Genomic DNA, 23,260 nt, shown 5'->3' on the forward strand with positions numbered 1-23,260 from the left:
GTGTACTTCCACACACTTGATCCCCTCCAGCATTATAACCCATCATTTCCCAGATCACACTGAGGCTGCGATTAACCACATCTGCCCCGGGCGGCGGGGCGGGGCCGAAGGCGGGGCCAGGCGCCCCGGGACCCCGCCGTCTGCACCGCAGCCCCGCCCCTCTGTGGCCCCGCCCTACTCCTCTCCGAAGCCTAACAGCCGGCGCGGGCTGAATCGCGACTCCTGTTTCCGTCGGGCAGTCAGAGTGCCGGACCAGCTTCCGGCAGCGTGTGCCGCTTGAGCCCCGCGGCTTCCGGCCGGCTGTGAGTCTTCCCCGGGAAGATGGGGAAAGTGAGGAGCCTGAGGGCCCGGGTGCACCAGGTTGCCGTGAGGCCCACGGGGGAGGCAGCGCTCGCCCCCCAGCCCCCCGCCCGGGAGGTAGCCCCTCTGCAGACCTCGATTGGTGGAATCGCGGGGAAGGTAAGCTAGGAATACTGCGGGCGGTAGGGGTGGGGAGGGGGAGCGGGTGGAGGAAGGGGTCAGCGGGAGAGTCGGGCGCCACACTGTGCGGCCCCAGGGTCCCCTGCCACCCCGAAGCGTCCCCGCGGCCCCACGACTGCCCTCGGCGGGCTTTGCCGCACGGTCTGTGAGCCTTCCCGGTCCACAAAGTGTGGCCTCCGTGGACCTACAGGCTCGGAGCAAGAGGTTGACTTGCTCCGCGTCTGGAGCTCTGCGAGGGAGAACCAGAAACCTTCCACCCCGACTTGGTAGAAATCTGCGCGGAAAAGGTAAATACTCCTTTACGTCGTAGCTGCGCTCCAAGGAAAGGAAAGGGGATTCCCAGCGTTAAGGAAAAAAGAGAAGAGCAAACTGAAGAGATCATGCTGTACCCTGGAGCTGTCCCCTCCTCCCCACCCCCCATCCCCGGCCTCGGCGGTCCCCTCATCCCTCCCGGCCCTGAGCAGCCGCTCATCTTTGCCTATGTTCTGTACATTTCACATGGATGGGGTCGTGTAGGTTTCCGCCTTTGCGTTTGTTTTTTTGGACTTAGCACAGTGTTTTCAGCGCTCACGCAGGTTGTATGATGTTTAACAATGCTTCATTCCTTTTTATGGTGGAATCACCTTCCACTGTGTGGTTAGGCCGTGTTTTGTTTATCCAGGTGCTGACCCTGGAGCTGCCTGGAAGCATTTACTGGTGTTTGTAGTCAAGGGGCCAGCACCTGGACAGTGGACAAATCCTCTTGGTTTGTGGGAACCGTGACTTTGGGTCAGTAATGCTGAAGAGAACAACCATGTTTGTTAAGCATTTGCTATGTGCCAGACACCTTGCATCTTTGTAACAGTCCCAGCTCTCATTTTGCAGGGAAAAAACTGAGAGTTTAAAATGAAATACCAAGGGCATTCAGTTGCTGATGGAGGACCTGATGTGTGATCCCAGGATCTGGCATCAGTGCTCTGGCTTTCATAAAACTTTATTGGGATAGAATTCACGTCATAAAATTCATCCATTTAAAGTGTACAATTCATTGGGCATTTTTTAAAGAGTATTCACAGGTTTGTGCAACCATCACTACCAATTTCTGAACGTTTTTGTCACCGCAAGGAAATCCCATACTTACTATCAGTCATTCTGGCAACCACGAGTCTGCTTTCTGTCTCTATATATTTACCTCTTCTGGGCATTTCATATAAATGGAATTAATACGATATGTGGCCTTTTGTGTCAGGGTTTTTTCACTGAGCATGTTTTTGAGGTTTGTTCTTATAGCGTTATTTTCGTAGCACTTATTTCTCTGTTCTCATTCCTTTTATGGCTGAAAAATATTCCATTATCTGAATAAACCAGACCACACTGCATTTTGTTTATCCATTCATAAGTTGGTGGATAGATTGTTTCTAATTTTTGGCTGTCATGCTACTGCTCTCTACTAATTTTCCTGTGGATTCGTGGAATGGAATTGCTAGGATGTACGGAATTCTAAGCTGAGCTTTTTGAGGAATTGCCAGTTTACTTTCCACGATGGCGGCACCATTTTACATTCCCACATTCCCACCAGCAATACGTGAGGGCTCCAATTTCTCCACATCCTCACCAGCAATTGTTGTTGTCTGTCTTTTTGATTATACCCATCCTGCTGGATATCAGGTGGTATTTCACTCTTTCGATTTGCATTTCCCTAAGGGATAATGAATAATGTTGAATCTTTTTTTTCCTGGGCTTGTTAGCTGTTTATCTTTGAAGACATGTCCTTTCAAGTTCTTTGCTCACTTAAAAGTCGTGTTGTTTCTCGTTCTGCTGAGTTGTCAGAGTTATATATTCTGGATACTAAACTTTATCAGATATATATGGTTTGCAAATATTTTTCCCACTTCAGTGGGTTGTCATTTTATTTTCTTGAAACTGCCCTTGGAAGCACAGAGTTTTTAATTTTTGTAATATCAGTTTCTCTTGTTTTCCCTTGTTGCTTGTCCTTTGGGTGTTGTGAAATGTCAGGGTTTGGTTGAAAAGCTCAGGGCAGTCTGAGCAGTTTGGTCATGGCTCTGTCTCTTTGTTGGTATTCTCTGATGAGACATTGTCATCATACTTTCCTAGTTCTTTAGACATGCCCTCTTTCAGTTCTGTGGCAGAGATGAGGTCGTTGAGAAGTCCAACATGTGGGCCCCTCAGACACAGCTTCTGTTGCCTAGGTCTTGTTTCCAGTCTCTTTGCGTGTGTCATGCCCTGTTGTTCTTGAAAGCTGGCTGTCTTCGGTAGTGCATGTTAGCACTGACTGGGCTGATGTTGTTTGCAGGTCATTTCAGTTGTTCCCTGGCCTGACTCAGCTCCTGTGTAACTGAGTCCATTCTGCACCAGTGTGCACCCTGCTGTCTGCCCATTATGTTTTCTTGTTTTTATCTTGTAGCCTGGCAGCCTGAGTCAGCACAAGCCTCTTACTGTCAGATTGTGCTTCAGCCCCCACGGCCATAGAAGCCTTTGCCCTTTACCGCTGGATGCACCTCTGTGGCTGGGAGGCTGCCTTCACAGTTCAGTCTCACCTTCCTCAGGGACTGGAGGCTTTGCAAGTCCAGCTGGTCACTCCTGAGCCAATGCAGCCTTGAGCTCACACTGCCTGCAGCCTGCCATGATGCTGCTTCTTGGAAGCTGCCTCCAGGCCAGGGCAGCTTAGTGCCTGGCCAGTGTCTGCTCAGAGGTTGTGCCTAAGCTGCTGTGTTACTGATGCCCCTTCCAAGGCCCCTGTCCTGAGCTTGGACCTGAATGAGGAGGCCGGGCCTTGGAGGCGGGGTCTGGGTTAACATGGTGTGCCGGGCAGAGTGACCTGGAGGGTTGTGAGACCTCGGTGTGGGGTGAATGTGGTCAGAGACCCAGAGATTGTTGGGGGAGTGTGGAGGTGGTGGAGCAGCCATGAATGACAGGAAGAGTAATATGGTGGGAGGTTTGGGAGGAAACCTGGGTCCCCTTACGGGGGCTCCTGAATGTTGAGGTTGTGATTTGTAATTGTTACTGAGCCTGGGTCTGGTCTCAGGTGGTCCGGAGGCTGGAGCCAGGCCCAGAGGCGGGGGTTGGGGGGTGGGGGATGAGCTGAGGCTGCAAGGAGCATGTGACCTGAGAGGCCTGGGGTGGGAGGGGGGTGGCCTCAGGTTCCTCTCCAACTCCTGCTCTGGAGAAGCCAGGGTCTGGCCCTCTCTGAGGGGTCTCTGAAGCTGCAGAGCGAGCCTTAAGTCTCCCCTCTTGCCTCTTCAGGAGTTGGCTTGCGTGAACGCTAATGTGTTTGCTGGGACCACGATAGAACCCAGTGCCTTGGTGCAGAAGCTGGATGTGGAGACAAGGAGCGTCACCTCTGTCAGGAGAGGTGAGAGCTGAGAGTGAACAGGGTGGACCTTGGGGTGGGGAGCTTTCGGTGCAAGCCAGCTTCCACATGCTCATAGGCACAGGCCAGAGCACAGCTCAGGTCGGCCTGTGCACTTTATACGTATTTTTATTTATTTATTTGGCTGCTCCAGTGTTAGTTGTGGCATGTGGGATCTGGTTCCCTGACCAGGGATCGAACCCATGCCCCCTGCATTGGGGGCATGGAGTCTTAGCCACTGGACAACCAGGGAGGCCCAAGAGGTGTTTTTTTATTAGTGGAAAGTTTTAAAGATGTGCTGAATAGAAATGGTTAAACATTCCATGTGCCTATCCGGCCTTCCGATGGTATAACATATTCTGTGTTCCCGTCTCCTGCCTTCAGATGGTACAAAACATTCCATGTGCCCATCTCCTGCTTTTAGCACACATAGCACTGGGCTGTTTTGAGGCAAACAGCATTTCCGTCAGGAGTCCTTTAGTCTGTATTTCTTGGGGCTCTTAAAGACATAAACGCCTACAAGGCTGTTAGCACACCTGAACACATCGGTTGTAATAACCTTATTGCAGATGAACAAAGTAGAAGGAGCTCCTGTCTTCCTGACTGCCTGAGTCAGAATCAAGGTTGCACTGTGGCCCCCAAACCCGTTTTCCTTCACTTTTGTATCATGGGGAGAGATCTTTCCGACTGCACGCCCCCCATTTCGGGCTTTGTGACACTGTCATCCCGGTGTCCTGTCTGGGCTGGTGCTGGAGCAGGGGGCAGCTCTCCTGCCCTGGGCAGCCACACCTCATCCGCCCTTGGCAGGTGAAGCCTTCATGCCGCCTATGCTAGCTGTGTGTTTACGGCTGAGCGATTGAGAGCGGAAGCGTCTTCAGTCCTGTTGAAGCACTCTGGCCTCCAGGGCAGGGCTTCCGGTGTTCAGCATAATTTTTCTGAATTTCCATGTACAGTCTGAACTGCTGCTGGAGTTGTAAGTTGTAGTTATTTCACAGGTATGCCTATGTCGAATGTTTCCCATGAGATTGTGTTGTTTGCGGCTTGGTTTGGATTTTTTTTAAATTTCACCAGAGAGTTTATCCGAATCTTCTTGCTATTCTTTGTACATTGAGACTGTAGGGAGGGAAGCCTTCTAGTCTCTGTCCTCCTAGATTCCTGGCTAGGACCCTGCAGGTTAGACTAAGAGAAAACAGATTAACAAGAGAAAAACAGGTCACTGCCGTGTGCAGGTCACATCCCGTGGGAGAAGCCTCCGTGACAGGAGCTCAGAGGCGTGGTGAGAACCTGGGCCTCTGGAGTGTCTCAGTGAGGAGCAGCAATGCTGTGGGCAGTGAACACGTGGAGGAAGGTTTGTGTGTGTAGCTCCCTGTGGTCCTGATTCTGGCGTTAAACTTCCCCAGAGGAGGGGGCCCAGGCAGTCCTCGTCTCAGAAGCTCCCAGCTTGGGTCAGATGAGGGGAGTCGCAACCTGCCGGCTCTGTTGGCTCCAGCCCGAAGTAATCCAGACGCCCAGAGCGGTGTGTTTTCAGTGACATCTTCTCGCCCTCAGACCCTGCTGCTGCTTGGGCTGGATCCTGCAGAGCTCTGGCTGCCTCCTGCCTGACTACTTTCCCACGCTCAGGGGTGGGGATCGGGGGGTACCATGGGGACTTGCCATCGGGAGGGCAGGAAGGGTCTGGAGTCGCGGCCACTCAGGCCCATTTGGTGACCCACACGATGTAGCAGTTTTTTGTGTTAACTGGTTCTCCTGTGGTTTGTATACTGGGCAGTTTTGATCGCTTTTCTTAATCCTGACGAATTTTTATGTGTTGTGGAGGGCAGCTGTTTATCATTTTGGGCAAAAACTCTTCCAGGGTTTCTGAATTGCCGAGGGAGCTAGTCCTCCAGGGAGCTGATGTGTGCTGCCATCCCTGCCCTCCTGCGTGCCTCTGACTCTCTCTCTCTCACTGTCCGTTGGCAAGTGCTGGGCACTTGGTGCTCAGCGTGGCACTCGGACATCTCACCTCTGTCCGGGGCTCGGGGGAGGGGCTGCTGAGTGGGAGGCTTGCATTCCTGCGGCAGGTGACAGATGTCCCCTCGCCGTGAGCCATGTCCACAGAGGCACAGCACGCACGGATCCCCACTTACCTGAGAGGGTGGGTCCCGCAGGGAACAGCCCGCAACCCAGCGCCTGCCTCTGACCCCCTGTCGTGGGACCTCCGTGTGGGGCTCAGGGGACCCAGAAGAGAGCAGAGCAGCCGTGCTGCCCCTGGCGTCCCTGACGTGTGCAGGGAGTGGAGGGGACACGGGACTGTGCGTTGTTGGCTGCTGAATCTTGAGCGTTTGTTAACTGCATCCATCAGGTGAGCTGTGGGCCTGCTCGGGACTTGTCCGGGCTCCTTCAGCCTCACGTTGGTGAGGGACTGATGCACGCGCATCGTCTTCTGCGCAGACAAGGCTGCGGTACCCGGGGGTGGGGAGACGGGGCCGAGCTCAGAGCCAGCTCAGTTACCCTGAGCCTTCACACTGAGTCTGAGGGCTCGTTGAAAAGGCTGCACAGACAGCGTGGGCTGCCCAGGGAGCATGGTTGATCAGAAAGAGTGCGGTGTCACTTCGAAGTGGAGGGGACACTGAAATCTGGGTGGCATGGCCTGAAAACCACAGGGGTGCGTGAGGGGCAGGGAGAGAAAAAAGGCAGGTGTTTTCTTCTATGGGATGGTCAGGGAGGAGGAGGAGCCCCTGAGGAGAATGTCTCTTATGGTCCCAGGGCCTGGCACACAGGGCCAGGAGGCAGAAGACAGGGACTGGCCGGCTCTTGGAAAGCAGTCTCTCCCAGTCAGAAGCCTTTTTTTAAATTAAAAAAAAATAACATAATGTACAGAAAGCTAAAGGAGAATGACAGGAGGAGAGGGCCCAGCGCTCGGAGCTTAGAGCAGCGGGCTGTGTGCCTGTGGCCTTGCGGCTGGCAGAGCCCCGAGAGCCCCAGTGCTGCGAGTGGAGAAGGTGGGTGGGCGGCCTGAGGCTGCGTGCTCAGGAGCCTCCCGCGGGGGGTTGGGGTGATAGCAGGCCTTTATTGCTATGTTGGGGTTCAGATGAGTCTGTAACTGTGGAATATTGGGAATGGTGCCTGGGCCTGGCCTTAGGATGGTGAAGCTGTGGGCCTGACCGGCCACATGTCCCATTGAGTGGGCCTCCTCTCTGCTGGCCGAGGCGCCCGGTTCCCAGTGGCAGGTGTCTGTCACCATGCCTCCCTCTGCAGCAGCAGACTTGCCTCCACATTGGCCCGTGCCCTGGCTCCCTTGGGTGCTGGGCCTGGCAGACCCCCCAGGTTTGAGCTGGGCCAGTGGCCAGGGCAGACACAGGTCGTGGGGAATGTGGTGTCCAGTGACTCAGCTCTGCTCATGACCTGCTGGGCCATGCGGGCAGGGTACCTGTCGGCCTGGATGAGCGTGTCCTTGCCCCGGACCGGGGCGTGGGCAGGGTACCTGTCGGCCTGGACGAGAGCGTCCTCTCCCCGGGCAGGGTCGCGGGCAGGTACCTGTCTATCTGGATGAGTGTGTCCTCGCCCTGGGCCGGGGTGCAGGCCGCTCCACTGCCCGCCTCCCTGGCCCCCGTGGTCAAGTGTGATGCTGCCCTGTGGTCACATGGTCCCAGAGCCTGGTGGTGCCCCCCTCCCTGGGTGTGCTGTGCCCCCTCCCCTCGCACATGTGCATGCACCCTCCCCTGCAGCCTGGACGCCGTGGGACTGGTGGGCCCCAGGGTAGGGGGTCTGGTGGGCCTTGCTGGTGGCATCTCCCTCACCTTCCACAGGGAGCTTTTGGGAGCCCTGCCAGCCTAGGACTGCCCCCACTTTTCCTTCTGATTTAGCCAGGGGCTCAGCCTCCTAGGGGAAGCACTAGGCTCAGGTGATGGGCCTCCCCACCTTGCAGACCGCCCCCGCCCACCACCAGCAGGACTCAGCTCTGGGTGGGGACTGGGAACTGGAGGGCCAGTAGAGGTCTGGGGCCCTTCTGGCTCCCGCGTCCTCTCCGCATGGGGTGCCGCCCGCCAGTTCTGTTCTAGTTCTATATTCCCTTGCACTGCGACCATGCAAGTGACAAGTTCTGTGCTCCGCTAAGTGCCTGGGCATCCCCAGTCCTCTGTACCCTGGACTGGGCAGTCCCCACCTCTGGACTCAAGCAGAGGCGTGAGCGGGTGGAGGACAGGCCTGGTCAGGGACGCAAGAGCAGAAGGGCCAGAGAGGAGGTGGCTATGCAGTGTGTCTGCAGGGGCTCTGGGCAGAGGAGGTTGGGGATGTGACGGTGGTGAGTGGACCTGCTGGCCTGGAGGTCGCGGTGGAGGGACCGGGTTTTGGGGGCGCCTGTCTTGTCTCTCCGGGGCTCCAGGCAGAGAGCTCTGCCCCTGACATTCCCTCTCTGTAGGTGAGCTCCCACTGCTGACCGGCCACCAGGGTCTCCTCTGAAACTCCCAGGCTGGTGCTCAGCAGAGGGCAGCAGCGCTGCATCTGGTCCTCAGGCCTGTCCTGCCTGGGGGAGGAGAAGAGGCTTGGGCAGGCTGACCTCAGGCTTTGGAGGATCCGAGCACCTCCCAAAGGGGCTTGTGATGAAGCTCCCTGTCAGACCTCCCTGCCTTTCCTGCAGCTGTGAGGCCAGGGTTGTGACAGAATCCAGTTCTCCTCACTCCTTTCCCCCTGCAACAGGAACAGGAGGCGTCCAGGATGGGAGGAAGCTGCCATCCATTGCAGCCGGCCCTGGGCGGGGTCCTCTTTGGGTGGGAGGGGGCGGTGGTTGGCTCTCCCCTCGGTCCCCCTGGCCTCCAGAGGACGTGGAGGGGAGGCCTGGAGGTCTTCGGTGGGCAGCGGCGTGTGTGGGTCTGTGGGCTGGAGGATACCACACCGTCCTGGTCTTGGCTGTGGCGCTGGTCGCCTGCTGTTGGAGGTGCTGTGGCGTCTGTGGCTGCAAGCTCTGCACGCCTCCCGGTCTTGCTCAGGCACTTGCCTCCTTGCGATGGGGAGGCCCTGAGGGGAGGAGCCCCCCGCCTCCGGGGGCACCTGACCCTGACTGGCAAGGCCTGTGTTCTGGGTGCTCGACCTGCGAGTTGGAGGGCACAGGCCACTGCACTGGGCCTGCTGGCAGCTGGAGGCAGGGAAGGCCACCGCTGGGCTCATCTTGCTGTCGCCTGGTCAGGCCCGTTCTGCCTGACAGAGGGAAGCTGGGAAGGGCAGTCAGGGTCCAGCCCAGAGGACCCTGCCTGCATGGCATCAAGGGAGGGGCTGGGCCCTCAGGCCAGTGGGAGGAGGAAAAGCACGGATATTTCCCAGGGCCTCTTCCTGGCTCTGGCTGGGCTCTTGGCTGGTGCCAAGGGCAGGAACATTTGGCTGTGGCGTGGTTGTGTGAGGATGCGTCTGGACAGGCCCGGGGTGCCAAGGGGCCTCCAGGGCGGGTCGGAATCACGGTGCAGGAAAGCGGGTGGTCGCTGGCCTGCTGCACACAGCGCAGGACGAGGGTGGTCAGAGGGGAGACGTCGGCAGGAAGTGTCCAGCCTGGCAGCAGGTCCCTGCCCTCCTCCTCCTGGTGGGAGGGCCTCCTTCGGGCAGTGCCTTCGGATCAGCCCTGAGGTGGGGTTCAAGACACTGGGCTCAGGGCTCTCTAAGGAGCAGTGCTTCCCCGGGGAGGGGGCTGGGCTTTATCGGCCGTTCCTTCTGTCCCAGTGTTTTCACCTCAAGTGACACTCACCTGAAGCATCACTAAGATGCTCACGGTTCTGCAGCGCATGTTTCACAGCAGCTGATGTGGAGGTGTGCATTGGTCACCCTGGCTTCCCCAACGCCTGGACCTCACAGGGTTGGCATGCTGGGACCTGTTTCCTGAGTGTGAGTGGGGGGTCCTGGCTGCCGAAGAGGGGTCCTGGGTACTGGGCGGGGGTCCTGGGTGGTACTGGGTGATCTTGACCCACCGCCAACTTGCCCCTTGATCACAGGCTGCAGACTTAGCATTCCATCAGTCTCCACGTGTTGTAGACTCTTTCTCTTTGAGACGATTTCAAAATCTTTACAGGACTGGGGCAGAAAAGGTGGCTTCCTGGACCTTTGGGGACGGGTGTCCGGCATGAGTCTTGTTGTCTGAGGTCCCCACGTGAGGCCGCCCTCTGCCTCCTGCCACCGCCCCCCTTACTCAGCTCCTGTCCCAGACAGGCCGTCCTCACCTCGGCCCCACCGTGCAGCCCCTCTCCTGTCTCCCTGCCCGTGCACCTGCAGTCCGCTGACCGGCCCCGGGTGACTGACGGCCTTCCCTGCTGGTGATGAGGGGCCAGGGCGAGTGGGGAGGAAAGTGGGTCAGCTTGGGGCACGGGCAGAGGTTAGACATGAGGCTGTGGGTGTGGGCTCTGACTTGGAAAAGGGGTGGGAGCCCCGTGGGTGTCCGGGCTTCCCTGAACTGGCTGAGCAGTAGGCCACCCTGACAAGCACGTCTCCTCTCAGCTTCTACTTAGATGCCGGAAGTCTGCGGCCACTGGGTCTTGGAGAGTGCACCCCGCCTGGTGTGCGCGTTGTCTCGGGAGACCAGTGGAGGCCCCGTGCGCGGGGCGGCCTGCGGCCCCTGGCCCTGGGTGTCCCGCAGCCGCGGCCAGGCGCAGGGCGGGCGCCCTGAACAGAGGCGCAGCCTGGGCTCCTGCTCTTGTCCTCTCACGCGTGCTCTCTTGGCAGGTGCTGAGGCCAGGACTGTTCTGCCCAAGAAGGAGAAGCTGAAGCTGAGGCGCGAGCAGTGGCTCCAGAGTAAGCTTCCCCGTCCCGCCCCCGTGGCCCCTTGTCCTGGGCTGGCTCAGAACCCAGCCTCTGGGTGGTCGGGCCCTGGAGGAGGCGGCCTGCGCCATGACAGGCAGATGGCCCCGTGGCGGTGGGGTGGCCCTGTCACCCGTGCGAGCGTCTGCACGGCCTTCCCTCACTCGCCACCAGGAGCGTCACCGCCTCTCGTGGGTAGAACGTCGCAGAGGGAGTGCCTGAGGGTCAGGTGATTTATGACACGGAATTTCTCACACCCCTTTCCCGGCCTGCGTGCGGCCCTCCAGGCCCTCCCCTGGGCGTGCGGCCCTCGGGGTCCCTGGCAGAAGCTGCTGCTCTCCCACTGGTGGGGTCGGGGACCTGGCCTTCGCCCTCCTGTTGGGGCGCCTTCGCCTGCCTATCAGGGTGGGTTTCTTAGTAATTTTGGAAAGTGTACTTATTTGTCATGATGCTGAATATTTGCTGGTGTTTTTCTGAAGGTTTTCTTGTGAACATTGTTCTGTAGGTTTTTTTCTTACAGTTATCTTTTTAGTCTGATTTTGCTGACTTTTAAAACTACTTTGAAATATTTTATTATGTTCTCACACAGTTAAAGTATGACCAGCATTATTTTTTTTCTTGAAGGTTTTAAAGAAATTATATGTCTAATAAATTAAAAATTTTTAGAGAAATGTATCAGTTTCTTCCATAATTGTTAATTTTAAGTTTCCCTTCAGTTTCTGGATGTGTCTTAAGGAAATGTCCATTCATGCATTTTCTTTTCCACAGTCTGTAGCATGGGGTTGTGCAAAATATTCTTTGTAAGATGGATTTGAAAAGTTAATAGGCCAGGACCACTGGGCCCCTGAATGTTCTGGGCTGCAGTTCTCTGATGACGTTTAAGTTTTCTTCTGTGATGGTTGGTCTTTTTTTAACTTCTTGAGCTAATCTTGGTCACTCACTCATTTTCCCATAAAGCCATCTAATCAGATTTTAGCCTTTATTGGCAGAGTTGCTGGTTTCTCTTTATTTAACCTCTACATCATTCATTATTTGTATCCCTTCTCTCTCTTCTGATTGATTTTGTCTTATCTGTTCCAAGAATGCCTGTCTTTAGTTGTCATCTACTCTTTCGTTTTCTAAACTGTTAGTTTCTGTTGTTTTAATACCCTGTTCTTGGTTTCTCTAGGTTTGTTTTAGTGAGTCATTTATTTTTGAATGAAAGGCTAAATGTTAGCCTCTGACTATAGCTTTAGCTACAGCTCCCGAGTTTCTTCCACTGAGTGCTTTATTATGAAGAGTTGTGTACAGAAAAGTAGGAAGAATTTTACAGTGGACACCCGTGTGCCCACCATCCAGACTTTACCATGGGTGCTTCACTTCTTTATCGCAGCTGTCTGTCTGTCCATCTCATCTGTCTGGCCCAGCCACCAACCCTTGTTTTAGCTGCATGTTCCAAAGTGCATTACAGATTGAGCACACTTTCTCCCTAGTAACTCTGCTAGAGTTCAGTATTTTTTCATGGTTCTTTTTAGTTTTTATTTTGAGGTGACGTTTACATGTGGTGACCTGGACCTTCAGTGTGCTGTGTGGTGACTTGGGGCCAGTGTGTGCGTCTGCACACAGCCAGAGTCCTCTCAGGACGTGGACCAACCCCATCGCCCTTCCCAGGCCCCACCCCCAGAGGCAGCCACTGTCTGATCTTTTTCAGGTCGAGTTCAGGCTTCACTGCTCTGGACGTTGGGTAAGGGCAGCCTGTGTGTGTCTGGGTTCTCCTGCTCAGCTTGGCGTCAGGCTCGTCTGTGCCCGGTGGAGCTATAGTCTGGGCCTGTGTGTTGCTGAGAAGTGTTTCCTTATGTGGACACGCTGTTTGGTATCCACTTTCCTGTGGATGGACACCTGGTGTCTTTTCTCTTTTTAGCTGCTGTGAATAGGATGTGATGAACATTCTTCACAAGTCTTTTTGTGGACATATGTTTTCATTTCTCTTGGGTAAACACTTGGAATGGAATGCTGGGTCATAGGGCAGGTGTATGTTTAGTTTTATAAGCAGCTCCCAGACGTTTCTCTCCCGTGGTTGTGCATTTACGCCCCCAACAGCATGAGGTAGTTGGGGTTGCTCTGCAGCCGTGCCAGCACGCCTGTCCTGCGGTCCTGGCCGTTCTGCTGAGCACGAGGTGCCTGTCATTGTGGTGAATGGGCGTTTCATCTGCTGCTGCCCACTGGGGCGTCCTGACGCCCAGGGCTTGTTTCCCGAGGCTCCTGAGGGCTCTTTATTATCAAGCTCCAATAATATTTATTATCAAGGAATCCTCTGTCCTGGAGGTCAGTCTCCTCAGATGTGTTTTGCAAATAATTTTCTCCCAGACTGTAACTTGCCTATTTTCTCAACAGTTTTTTTTTTTTTTTTTGCTGAACCGAAGTTTAATTTTGAGGACACTGATTTAGTCTTTTTTCTTTGCATGTTTAGTGTGTGTGCACGTGCATGCATATGTGTGTGCACGCGTACATGCACCTTGTTTAAGGAAACTGCCCAGTCCCAAGACAGGAGGATAAATCTACCCTTCTGAAAACTTCATGGTTTTAGTTTTGATATTTAGATTTCTGATCCATCGTGATTTAGCGTTTGTCTGTGATGTGAAGCACTGGTTCAGGGTTTTCTTTCCTTCAGTTTCATCAGTGTTTGTCGTTAAGACTGTCTCCTTGTGCAGTCATGCTGATGTCTGGAAAGCTGACTTTTCTCACCATGGTTCTACTCACTGACCCTCCTCGGTTCCAGGCTGTTGAAGCTGCAGCTGTGAAGCAGGTCCTGGGGTTGGACAAGGGAAGTCCTATGTCTGTCCCTCTGTTTCAAGACCTCTTTGGGTGGTCCAGGTTCTTAGCATTTCCATGTGACTCTGATCACAGGCTTGTCAACTTTTTAAAAGCCACCACCACCACCTGGTGTAGCAGTGACCTATAGATCATGTATGGCTTTGAAGCCATACCTGAGTTCAGGAGAAGTGCCATTTTAACAATGCTGGGTCTTCATCCATGAACACTGTCATTTCTCCTTTAATCTTTTGTTGTTGTTCAGTCACTAAGTTATGTCTGACTGTTTTTGACCCCATGGACTGCAGCATGCCACGCTCCTCTGCCCTTCACTGTCTCCCAAAGTTTGCTCTGACTGATGTCCATCAAGTTGGTGATGCCATTCAGACATCTCATCCTCTGTCATTCCCATCTTCGCTTGCCTTCAGTCTTTTCCAGCATCAGGGTCTTTTTCAGTGAGTCAGCTCTGCGCATCAGGTTTCCAAAGTACTGGAGCTTCAGCTTCAGCGTCAGTCCTTCCAGTGAATATTCAGGACTGATCTCCTTTAGGATGGACTGGTTGGATCTTGCTGTCCAAGGGACTCTCAAGAGTCTTCTCCAACACCACAGTTCAAAAGAATCAATTCTTCGACATTTAGCTTTCTTTGTCAACCAACTCTCCCATCCGTACACGGCTACTGGAAAAACCATAGCTTTGACTAGATGGACCTTTGTTGGCAAAGTAATGTCTTTGCTTTTTAACATGCAGTCTAGGTTTGTCATAGCTTTCCTTCCAAGGAGTAAATGTCTTTTAATTTCATGGCTGCAGTCACCATCCACAGTGATTTTGGAGCCCAAAGTAAAATCTGCCACTGTTTTCTTTTTTCCCCCATCTGTTTGTCATGAAGTGATGGGACCGGATGCAATGATCTTAGTTTTTTGTATGTTCAGTTTTAAGCCAGCTTTTTCACCCTCCTCTTTCACCTTCATCAAGGCCTCTTGAGCCTTTTTAGCTCCTCTTCACTTCTGCCCTTAGGTTAGTGTCATATGCAAATCTGAGTTGTTGATATTTCTTCTGGAAATCTTCACTCCAGCTTATGATTCTTCCAGCATTTCGTGTGGTGTACTCTGCATTTAAGTTAAATAAGCAAGGTGACAATATACATCATTGTCATACTCCTTTCCCAATTTTGAACCAGTCAGTTGTTCCATGTCTGCTTGTACTGTTGATTCTTGAGCCATATACAGGTTTCCCAGGAGACAGGTGAGGTGGTCTGATATTCCAGTCTCGTAAGAATTTTCCATAGTTTGCTGTGATCCACACAGTCAAAGGCTTTAGCTTAGTCAGTGAAGCAGAAGTAGATTTTTTATGAAACTCCCTTGGTTTCTCCATAATCCAATGAATGTTGGCAATTTGATCTCTGGTTCCTCTGCTTCTTTGAAACCTAGTTTGTACATCTCCTTTCATTTAAATTTTTCTCAATTTCTGTCATCCCCGTTGTGTGATTTTCAGAGTAGAAGTCTTAGATTTTTTTTTTTGATAAGCTTATTGCCAGCTCTTTATTAGCTTATTGCTAATAGTTTTTGAAGCTATTATAAATGGAATTCACGAAAGTTTCATTTTCCAGTTTTTACTATGTATTATTATATTATCATTTATTATTTATTATTAACTCTGTACCCTCTGATCTTGTTAAAATTGTGTGTTCTGGTAATTATCCTATAGATTTGGTAGAATGTTTTTCATAAACGATCATGCTACAATACTTAAGATAGAGACAGTTTTACCTCGCTTTCCAGTCTCTGTTTTATGTCTTCTCTTTCTACTGCAGCGGCTGGAGTGGGTGAGGATTGTTTCTAGTCTCTGGGGGCCAGGGGCCCGTGGTCACTGTCCTGTGAGCCTGCTTTGCTCAGGGTCAGCAACCGCAGACCACATTGGGGCATAAAGCCGGTGGTGCTCGCTCGAGCTCTGTTTGTTATGGGTGAGCAGATGCGGGCAGGGAAGCAGGGGGCACCAGGGTGGACGGGCCCTCCGGGGAGCTGTGCCTGACCTCTGGGCACCGCGTGGACTGCAGGCCCCGTTGGCACGGCGGCAGGCTGGAGGCAGCGGGGAGGAGCTGCATGCTCACGTCGCCCTCCCCGGACTTGGAGTCTCCCTCACCTGGGCTCGGCAGGGTCAGCGTGGGTCTGCACCGTTCCTTCTGTGGCCTGCTTTACCAGAGACTGTCTCATGTATGTGAGATGCGGTTTCTGGTAGATGGTCTCTGATTGGGGAAGTTCCTCCTGTTCTTGGTTTCACTGTGATCTTTATCCTGAGCGGACAGTGAATTCTGTCAGCTTCTGTGGGCACTTGTGGTAACCCTGGCCTTTCCCTTTGAAGCAGCCACTGCAGTGGCCCGCCGGCACGTGTGCTTGTGTTGTGCCGTCCTTGCGCACCTCAGATGTGTCCTGGGTGGACCCCAATGTTACTAACCTAAAATGCTGATTTGCCGGCTCCTCTGTAGGCAGACAGGTGTCCTGTGTCCTGCTAGGAGCCAGGCCTGTCCTGCTGTCTTTGGTCCCCTCCAGCTTTGGTGCTGGGCCTGCCAGCCAGGAAGGGAGCTACCTACCTGTCCCTTTCCCTGCCTGACCCCCCGACCCCCCACTCCGCCTGGGTGCTGGGCTCCCAGGAAAGAGGCCCCAGTTTGATGAGCTGAGTAAATTGCCCTGGCAGCATGGAGAGCCCTGGATCGTTGCCTTTAAATCCTGGTGTCCCAACACCGAGGGGTGGCCTGGGTCAGGGCCCAAGGACCCGGAGGAGGGTGGTCTTTGTCCCAGAGCCCAGCTCTATGGAGTGAGGTGCAGGCCCCTGGACTCTGGCAGCCTCCTTGTGGCTGGGGCAGGTGTGTCCTGCTGGGCTTGTCTGGCTCGCCCTTGCTGGGCTTCTCTGGGCCTTTGGGGGTGACTGTGAGCTGGGAGGAGCTGCTCCTGCCAGGCTTCCCAAGTAGTCAGTTTCTGGAAATTATTCTCTTCTGGAGATGCCTGTGAGCATCAGCACGCACCCCTCACATTTCACACACACCTCCTGCACTCGGGGTGGGCTGTCCTGAGTGTGTCCAGCTCCCATTCTCCTGGCCTGCCCTGTGTCTGGTGTCATCACCGCTCCCCCGGGCACCATGCCCACCTCCATCACCTCTCGCACCTGCCCTGATGGGCAGCTGGGTGGCCACAGACCCACATCCCCTTGGAAGGGAGAGGTCCCCTGTTGGGCCCACCTGGGCTGCTGGCTGTCGCCTCTCTGCTGGCTTCTCCTGGCCCCTCGGCTGCACTGAGTCCACCGACTGCTCATCAGGAAGGTGCTTCCACTTTTTTTAGAGGAGATTCAGAGTCTGCAGCTGGTTATTTATAGCCCAGTAAAACTCGCACAGTAGGGAGGCGGGGAGCGTCTCTGCTCTGGTCCAGCCGTCCCAGATCCATCACAGCCTCATTTCCCAGCTTTTTAGAAGCAGAGCTTTTTTTTTTTTTTTTTAAGGAATCTAATACAGAACAATTAACAAATCACTTATCACAGATTCAGGCAGTCTCCTGGAGCAAGGTCTGCACACAGACTAGTGAGCTGGCAGGTCCACACACCACACTGTGGAGACAGCGCACTTGAGAGCGTGTTTTATTAACAGTTTCAGAGTACACACCACTTTTAAAATGGAATTCAGATCTCGAGGCCCTTCTCTGTGTGGTGGCCACAGCCTTGCCGGCCAGCGGTGGCCTTACCCCAGCGGCTCACCCATGGCCCTGCCCTCCACCTGGCAGCCCGAACCTGGGCCCTGTCACCCTGTCTCTCTGGCCAGTGCCCCTGCCCCTCCTGACAGCCCCCACATCGTGCAGGAGCCCCCTTGAACCCCCCCTCCTGCTTTCCACCTGGCCAGTGTTGGGGACCCTTCACTCTGTCACTGCCTCCCATGGGGACCACTTCTCTTTTCTGGGTGCATCCCCAAGAAGCCGACTGGGGGGCAGAGGGGAGGGGACCAGCTCTTCTGACTCTGCAGGCCCCTCTGTCTGCCCACCCCTCCGCTCACCCCCTCCTCCAGGCCTCAGGGCCCTGGGCTCCTCAAGGGCAGCTCATCTGCCTGCAGCCCGTCTCCCCAGGCTTGTGATTCCACGGCTGTCTCCAGGATTAAGGGGAGCAAATCCCTTGGGCTGCACCCCTCTACCCCCTCCCACCCTGGGTTCCCGGCCAAGCTCTGGCTCTGCAGGCTGGGAGCTGGGACCCCCTGCTGCTGAAGTCCATGGCCGAGCACTTCTGGGCCCTCTCTCACTGACCCTGTGTCCACCTTCCTCAGAGATTGAAGCCATAAAGCTGGCGGAGCAGAAACTCAAGGCAGAGCGGAGGCGGAGGGCTACGGTGGTGGTGGGAGACCTGCAGCCCCTGAGGGACGCCCTCCCTGAGCTGCTGGAGCTGGAGGCCGGCAGCCGGCGGCCCCCCACCCGACGGTGAGTGTTGTGTCCGCAGGAGAGGCTGAGCAGCAGGGTGGCCGGGCCGGGCACCGACCCTGCAGGGGCCTGTCTTGACTTGGGACATGCTTGTCTCAGGCCCAGCCATGAGGCAGGGGCCCTGGGCCTTCTCAGGAGTGGGTGCCTGCTGGCACGTGGACGGCACTGTTGGTCTCCCACAGCCACGCCCCTGCCCCAGGCTGGGCCGTGCTCCTGGGGTTCGTCCTGCTCCCCTGGGGCCCGGTGCTGCGGAAGAGTGTCCTGCTCTGCACCAGCCAGGTGTGAGCATGCCTGGCTTCAGGACGGGTGGGGAGATGGAGTCCTTCCTGTCCTGTCGTGGGTCCTGGACCTTCACCATTTCCTGCATTGTCTTTGATTTTGTCTTTTTGAAATAATTCTTTTTCCTGCCGAATACCCCTCTGAGGAGGGAGGATTGGGGTGGCGGGCGACAGGCTCAGGGCCCCTTGGCGGCAGAGTTAGGTGGTCAGTTCTAGCCAGTCCAGGATGGGTGTGCCCAGAGTGTGGGGTCCAGACGAGGAGTGGCCATCGGAGCTGAGGTTTGGCGATGGAGCTGGAGCCTGAGATGCACATTCCATTCCTGGTTCTTGAACAAAAATGTGACCCGGTCAAGCGTCCTCACACTGCTTGCAGTTTTCTCATCCAAAAAATGTGCTTGCTCCCGGAGGGGCGAGAGCCACACAAACACTGCCTGCAGCCTGAGGAGGACCTGGAGGCTGCCGGGGGTGGAGGTAGGGGGGGTGCTCTCCCGGCCACTGTCACCCCCGCCCCCAGCTGCCTCTTGGCACCAGGAGCTGTCTGCCGAGGTAAATGTTATTCTAGAGCAGAGTTTGATGATAGAGAAGTTGGTGGTGATGCCGAGAGTCACACGGCTCTCCTCACGTCTGACATCAGCCCGTGCATTTGTCACAGTCAGGAACCAGCTTCATTCATAAATAAGTCAGCTAAAAGCTCAGTCTGTTCAGACTCCTCAGTTTCCCCTGGTGACCTGCTGCCCCAGGGCTCCGGCCAGGCCCCCACGTGACATGCAGCCATCATGTCCCCTCAGCGCCTCTGGGCTGGGACAGTCTCTCAGACCTTGTCTTTAACGACCGTGGCGGTTTGGAGGAGGAGCCAGGCGTTGTTCAGGACGCCCCTCAGTGAAGACTGCAGAGCAGAGGGCCCTCAGCACGTCCCCGTCCAGGGTGAGTGCCATCATGTGACCTACATGGTGGACGCTGACCGTGGTCCCCGGTGCAGGTGTGTCCATCAGATCTCTCCACTGTGCTGCCCCCACCTCCCCCCGTCCTCTGGAAGGAGGTCGCTGAGCCCACCCACCACCCGAGGAGGGGGTGCTCCCCTGCCCTGAGGACGGGGCCGCTGCAGAGCCACGTGGAGCCTCCTGGTTTCCATCTCTGTCACTTGTTCATGTCAGGATGGCCCCGTGGGTATTTATTTATTTTATGCTTCGGGCCGTGATCCAGTACAACTCTGTTCTGTTGCTGAACTGGCTCTGGTGCTGGCCCTCGGGAGCTCCTCAGCTGGCTCCGCTGTTCCCCCCGACACTCCCATCTGCGGGGGCTGTTGTGTTTTGTTTCTGAGTACTTCCCTTCCTCGGGCACAAGATGCTCCAGGCTTATGCAGGCATTTCCTGCTCCTGTCTGAGAGTCAGTGTTCCTCCAGGGAGTCCAGTCCCTTCCGCAGGAAATGGTGTAAGAGACCATGACCTGGGTGCTGATGTCTGACCACGACTGGGGAGTCCTGGCCCCTCTCAGCAGGCTGGGGTCCCCAGGACCACTCTTAGGCTTTGCGATTCCCACAGGAGACCGTTACACTCACAGCCACAGTTTATTATGGCTGAAGGATGGAGGTTAGAGTGAGCCGAGGGAGGAGGCATGTGGGGAGGGCCCAGGAGAGTCGCCGCCACCGCAGTCTTGCCCAGGACGGCAGGGACCCCGCCGCACTCGGCCCCGGGGGATGGGCCACCAGGCAGCAGGCTTTGGTCTCTGCACTCCAGTCTGCCCTCCTCCCGCTGGCAGGGTGGGGGTCTGCCCCGGGGGTCTGCTGAGCCAGCTGTTTGGCCTCTTCCTGCTTCCTGGGGGCAGGGCTTCCGGAGCCTGGTACAGGAATGGTGCAGCTGGCAGTGACTTCGGGTGTGCCCACCCTCCCCCCGGCATCAGAGTTGGGCAGGATGTGTTGTGGGGCAGCTTTGCACCTGGGAACCCAGACTCCAAGTACCTTGCCTGGGCCCGGTCACCTGCTGGGATACCCCAGCGGAGGCCCTGGGCTGCCCCAGGTTCGTCCCAAATCTGGGTGGTGTGGGGAGAGCCCGAGGTTCTGAGCAGGCCCAGTGGGCTGTTGGGTGTTCCCCCGACAGGTGGCGCTGCCCAGCACTGGCTTGGCCCCCAGGCCCCTGGAGAGCCTGAGGGGCCCAAGACCAGAGCAGGTGGTGCTCTGCCAGTGGGCTGTGCTCACCAGGGAAAAGGGTCGAGTCTGGAGAAAGTGGTTCCCGCACGGTCCAAAGGTTGTAGAGGATGAGAGCGGGGGGCCTGACAAGGGGGCACCTGACCCTGGGAGCCGGTGCCTGTCACCAGCTGGGCTTTCTGGACCCTGGGGCCTCAGGGGATCACCCACCTGTGCTGTGGATTGAGATGAGAGTCCCGTTTGGTTTTGGGCCCCAGTCCCCTTGGGGTGGGTGCTACAAAGGCTTGTTCACATCAGAGGGGGAGGGACGGGGTAGCATAAGAGCCCTGAAGCTGGGAGCCACCTGGGCTCACTCGCATCCCCAGGGACTGGGTACCAGCCGAAGGGAGCCTGTCAGGACAGCACTGGCCTGTCTTGCAGTCGGGAAAACAGACTTTTGCTGGAGCAACTTCCCCAGGGGTCACCCAGGGCATTTGGCACCCAGAGCCGCAGCCCCCAGTGCTGGCAGGGCCAGGGTCTTCCTCCAGCTCCGTGGTTCTTGGGAGTGGGCAGCTGCATCAATTTTGGCAGGAAGGTCTCTATCCACTCTGTCCATTCTCAGTGCGCTTGGTCTTGCAGCCAGAACTAGATCCGGGTGCTGGGTGAGCCGGGGGCAGGGAGGGGCAGGACCTGGGCTGGTGTCTGGTGTGAATGTCCCCACCCTAGGCCGCTGGGGTGAGCACGGGGTAGGTCAGTTCCCTGTGCCCCCGCGGCCTCTGGGAATCCACCCTGCCTGCCTTTGTCCACAGTGGAAAACCCCATCAGGGAGGGCCGTGCCATTCCCGTGAGCGGCCTTCTAGGCCCTGGACTTGTCCTGAGGCTCGGGTGAGGGTCCTGCCTCTCCTTGTCACGCTAGGCTGTCCCTGGGCCCTGAGGGGACTCCCAGGGGTATGCTTGCACCTTGGGGCCCTTGACTGTCAGAGCAGGAAGAGGCTGTGGGAGGCCTTCTTACCTGAACTGGACGGGGATGAAGATTCAGGGCGTGAGGTCCCCAGGCCTCCAGACCTCCCAGCACGGAGGCGCCACCTCCTGGGTGGGGGGTGCGGCTGGGGGAAGGGAGACCCAGGCCCACTGGATTGGCAAGGGTGGGGCCTCCAGGGAGCTCAGTGGTGGACAGGGAACCTGCTCCTGGGTGGACACAGAGAGGGGTCAGTGGTGAAAGGAACAGGGCCACAGTATCTTGGGGCTGACACTGGGCCGGAAGGGGGCTGTCCTAGGGGTCTGGAGCAGGAGGGAGTCGGGATGGAGTACCCCCAGAGCAGCTGAGACCAGGGAAAAGAGGGAACATGAATAAGAAATGAGGGCTCCTGGTCTGGAGGCCAGAGTTAGGTGTTGTTTCAGGACTCACAGGTTTTCTGGGTTACTGCTCTGCCAGGTCCCTTCTGCCATGGGGCACCTGTAGCCTTCCAGGCCAGCGGAGAGCCCTATGTGGACTGTGGCCTCCAGTTGAGACTCGAATGTGGGCCATGCTGACCCCTTTCTCTGTGTCCCCAGCAGGGTAGCCAGCAGGCCCCGGCCCGCCGAGCTGAGCCGGATGAGCGCCGTGCAGAGGCTCCAGCTCCTGTGAGTACCGCACCCCTCCTCACCGCACCCTCCCACCACACACACACACAGGATGCCCGGTGTCTTACCTGCCTCCACATGATCCATCCAGGGCTTCCCCCACCCGAGCCTTGGTGTGCTGGGGCTCAGCCTGGGGGGGTGTGGACGACCTGTCTCCAGGGACCAGGAAGCCCCTTCCCCTGGAGTGCTGAGGGCAGCTGCTGGGTCTTGGGGGACTGCCCTTGGGACCCAGGTCCCAGGCATCTTGGGAGTGTGGACACCTGGCCAGTCAGTCAGCCATCCATTGGGATCTAAAGTCTCTCCGTTAGCAGCACAGAAAGCTGGGGCATGGTGTGGTTTGGCCTTGTCTTTGGTCATGCACCTGTGGAGGGTATAAGCTGGGCTCTCCACCCTGCCTCGCCAGCCCAAGGCCAGGGCCGTCCCCACCACAGTGCCGTGACGGGCCTGCCGCCCTAAGGTTCCAGACCAAGTCACCTCAGACTCAGTGGCAGAGATGTTGTCCCCAGAGGCACCTGCCCGGGTCACCCATGGCTGTGCTGGGCTGCACGGCCGAGGTGTGAGCTGGCCCTGGCACCTTGGGGAGGTGACGTGGCCATCTGAACTTAGGGATGGGCACAGAGAGGCAGCCCCCCCGTGGACTTGAGGGCCCAGGGCCTTCTGCGGAAAGGGTGGGCCCACTGCAGACCCCCATCACCACGGGGCCTGGAGCCCCTGCTCCTGCAGGACCAAGCTGGCGAGGTGCTGCCATGTGAGGTTTTGTGTGTGCAGGGCGCCTGCTGCCGCCTTAGACAGCAGCTCCTTGTCATAGTCGTGGTGGTGGAGGGGCCTGTGTGACCACAAACAGGCCCCAGGGCAGCCCCTCCCTTCCTACCTGAAGTGCCCCCTGCCCAAGGCCTCAGACCCCTGTTGGTCCCACACCCAGACCCACCAGGCAGAGTCTCAGCCCCACAGCCTGCCTCACACCCCACCCCGTCTAGCTCTGGACCAGCACTGTGCTGGTCCCTCCCTGCGGGGTGGCTGTGCCGAGGTTGGCCCTGCGGTCGCTGGCTGCTCCGCACCCACCCTGCCCACTGACCTCCGCTCTCCTTTCTTGCAGCGAGGAGGAACGGACGCGGTTTCAGGAGCTGCTGGCCAGTCCGGCCTATAGAGCCAGCCCTCTGCTGGCCATCGGGCGGCAGTTGGCCGAACAGATGCAGCTGGAGGGCGGTGGGCAGCCCTGAGCCCGCGGGGCGTGTGAGAGTTGAGGACACCCACGAGGAGGTGCCCAGGGCTGACTTGGCCCTTGTCCCCGGGGATGCCAGCTGCTTCCTCCGCGACACGGCTACTGTGCTTGTCACAGACGGGAGACAGGCAGTTGACACGGGAGTATTATGACGACACATTTATTTTTGCAATAAAAACAGTGCTGGAAAA

The 23,260-nt window shown here is 56.5% G+C and overlaps 1 protein-coding gene across 2 annotated transcripts; it reads left to right on the forward strand.

Annotated features, from left to right (window-relative positions):
• Nucleotides 1–220: 220 nt before the first annotated feature.
• SLX9 (SLX9 ribosome biogenesis factor) lies at nt 221–23,260 on the forward strand. Of its 2 annotated transcripts, none has more exons than XM_043474586.1 (6): nt 221–459; nt 3,724–3,832; nt 10,511–10,579; nt 17,674–17,824; nt 21,779–21,847; nt 22,944–23,260. In XM_043474586.1, the coding sequence occupies exons 1-6, from the start codon at nt 322–324 to the stop codon at nt 23,065–23,067; spliced, it is 660 nt and encodes a 219-aa protein (XP_043330521.1). In that variant the 5' UTR covers nt 221–321; the 3' UTR covers nt 23,068–23,260. The 2 variants fall into 2 exon arrangements, with proteins under 2 accessions (XP_043330521.1, XP_043330522.1); XM_043474587.1 differs by having other exon boundaries at nt 21,782–21,847.

Source organism: Cervus canadensis, chromosome 7 (assembly GCF_019320065.1).
Source record: "Cervus canadensis isolate Bull #8, Minnesota chromosome 7, ASM1932006v1, whole genome shotgun sequence".
Lineage (NCBI taxonomy): Eukaryota > Metazoa > Chordata > Mammalia > Artiodactyla > Cervidae > Cervus > Cervus canadensis.

Coding starts and splice junctions, on each gene's coding strand:
- SLX9 (XM_043474586.1), top strand. CDS start 322: ATGGGGAAAGTGAGGAGCCTGAGGGCCCGGGTGCACCAGGTTGCCGTG. Junction 3,833..10,510: donor CGTCACCTCTGTCAGGAGAG/GTGAGAGCTGAG, acceptor CTCTCTTGGCAG/GTGCTGAGGCCAGGACTGTT. Junction 10,580..17,673: donor GCGCGAGCAGTGGCTCCAGA/GTAAGCTTCCCC, acceptor CACCTTCCTCAG/AGATTGAAGCCATAAAGCTG.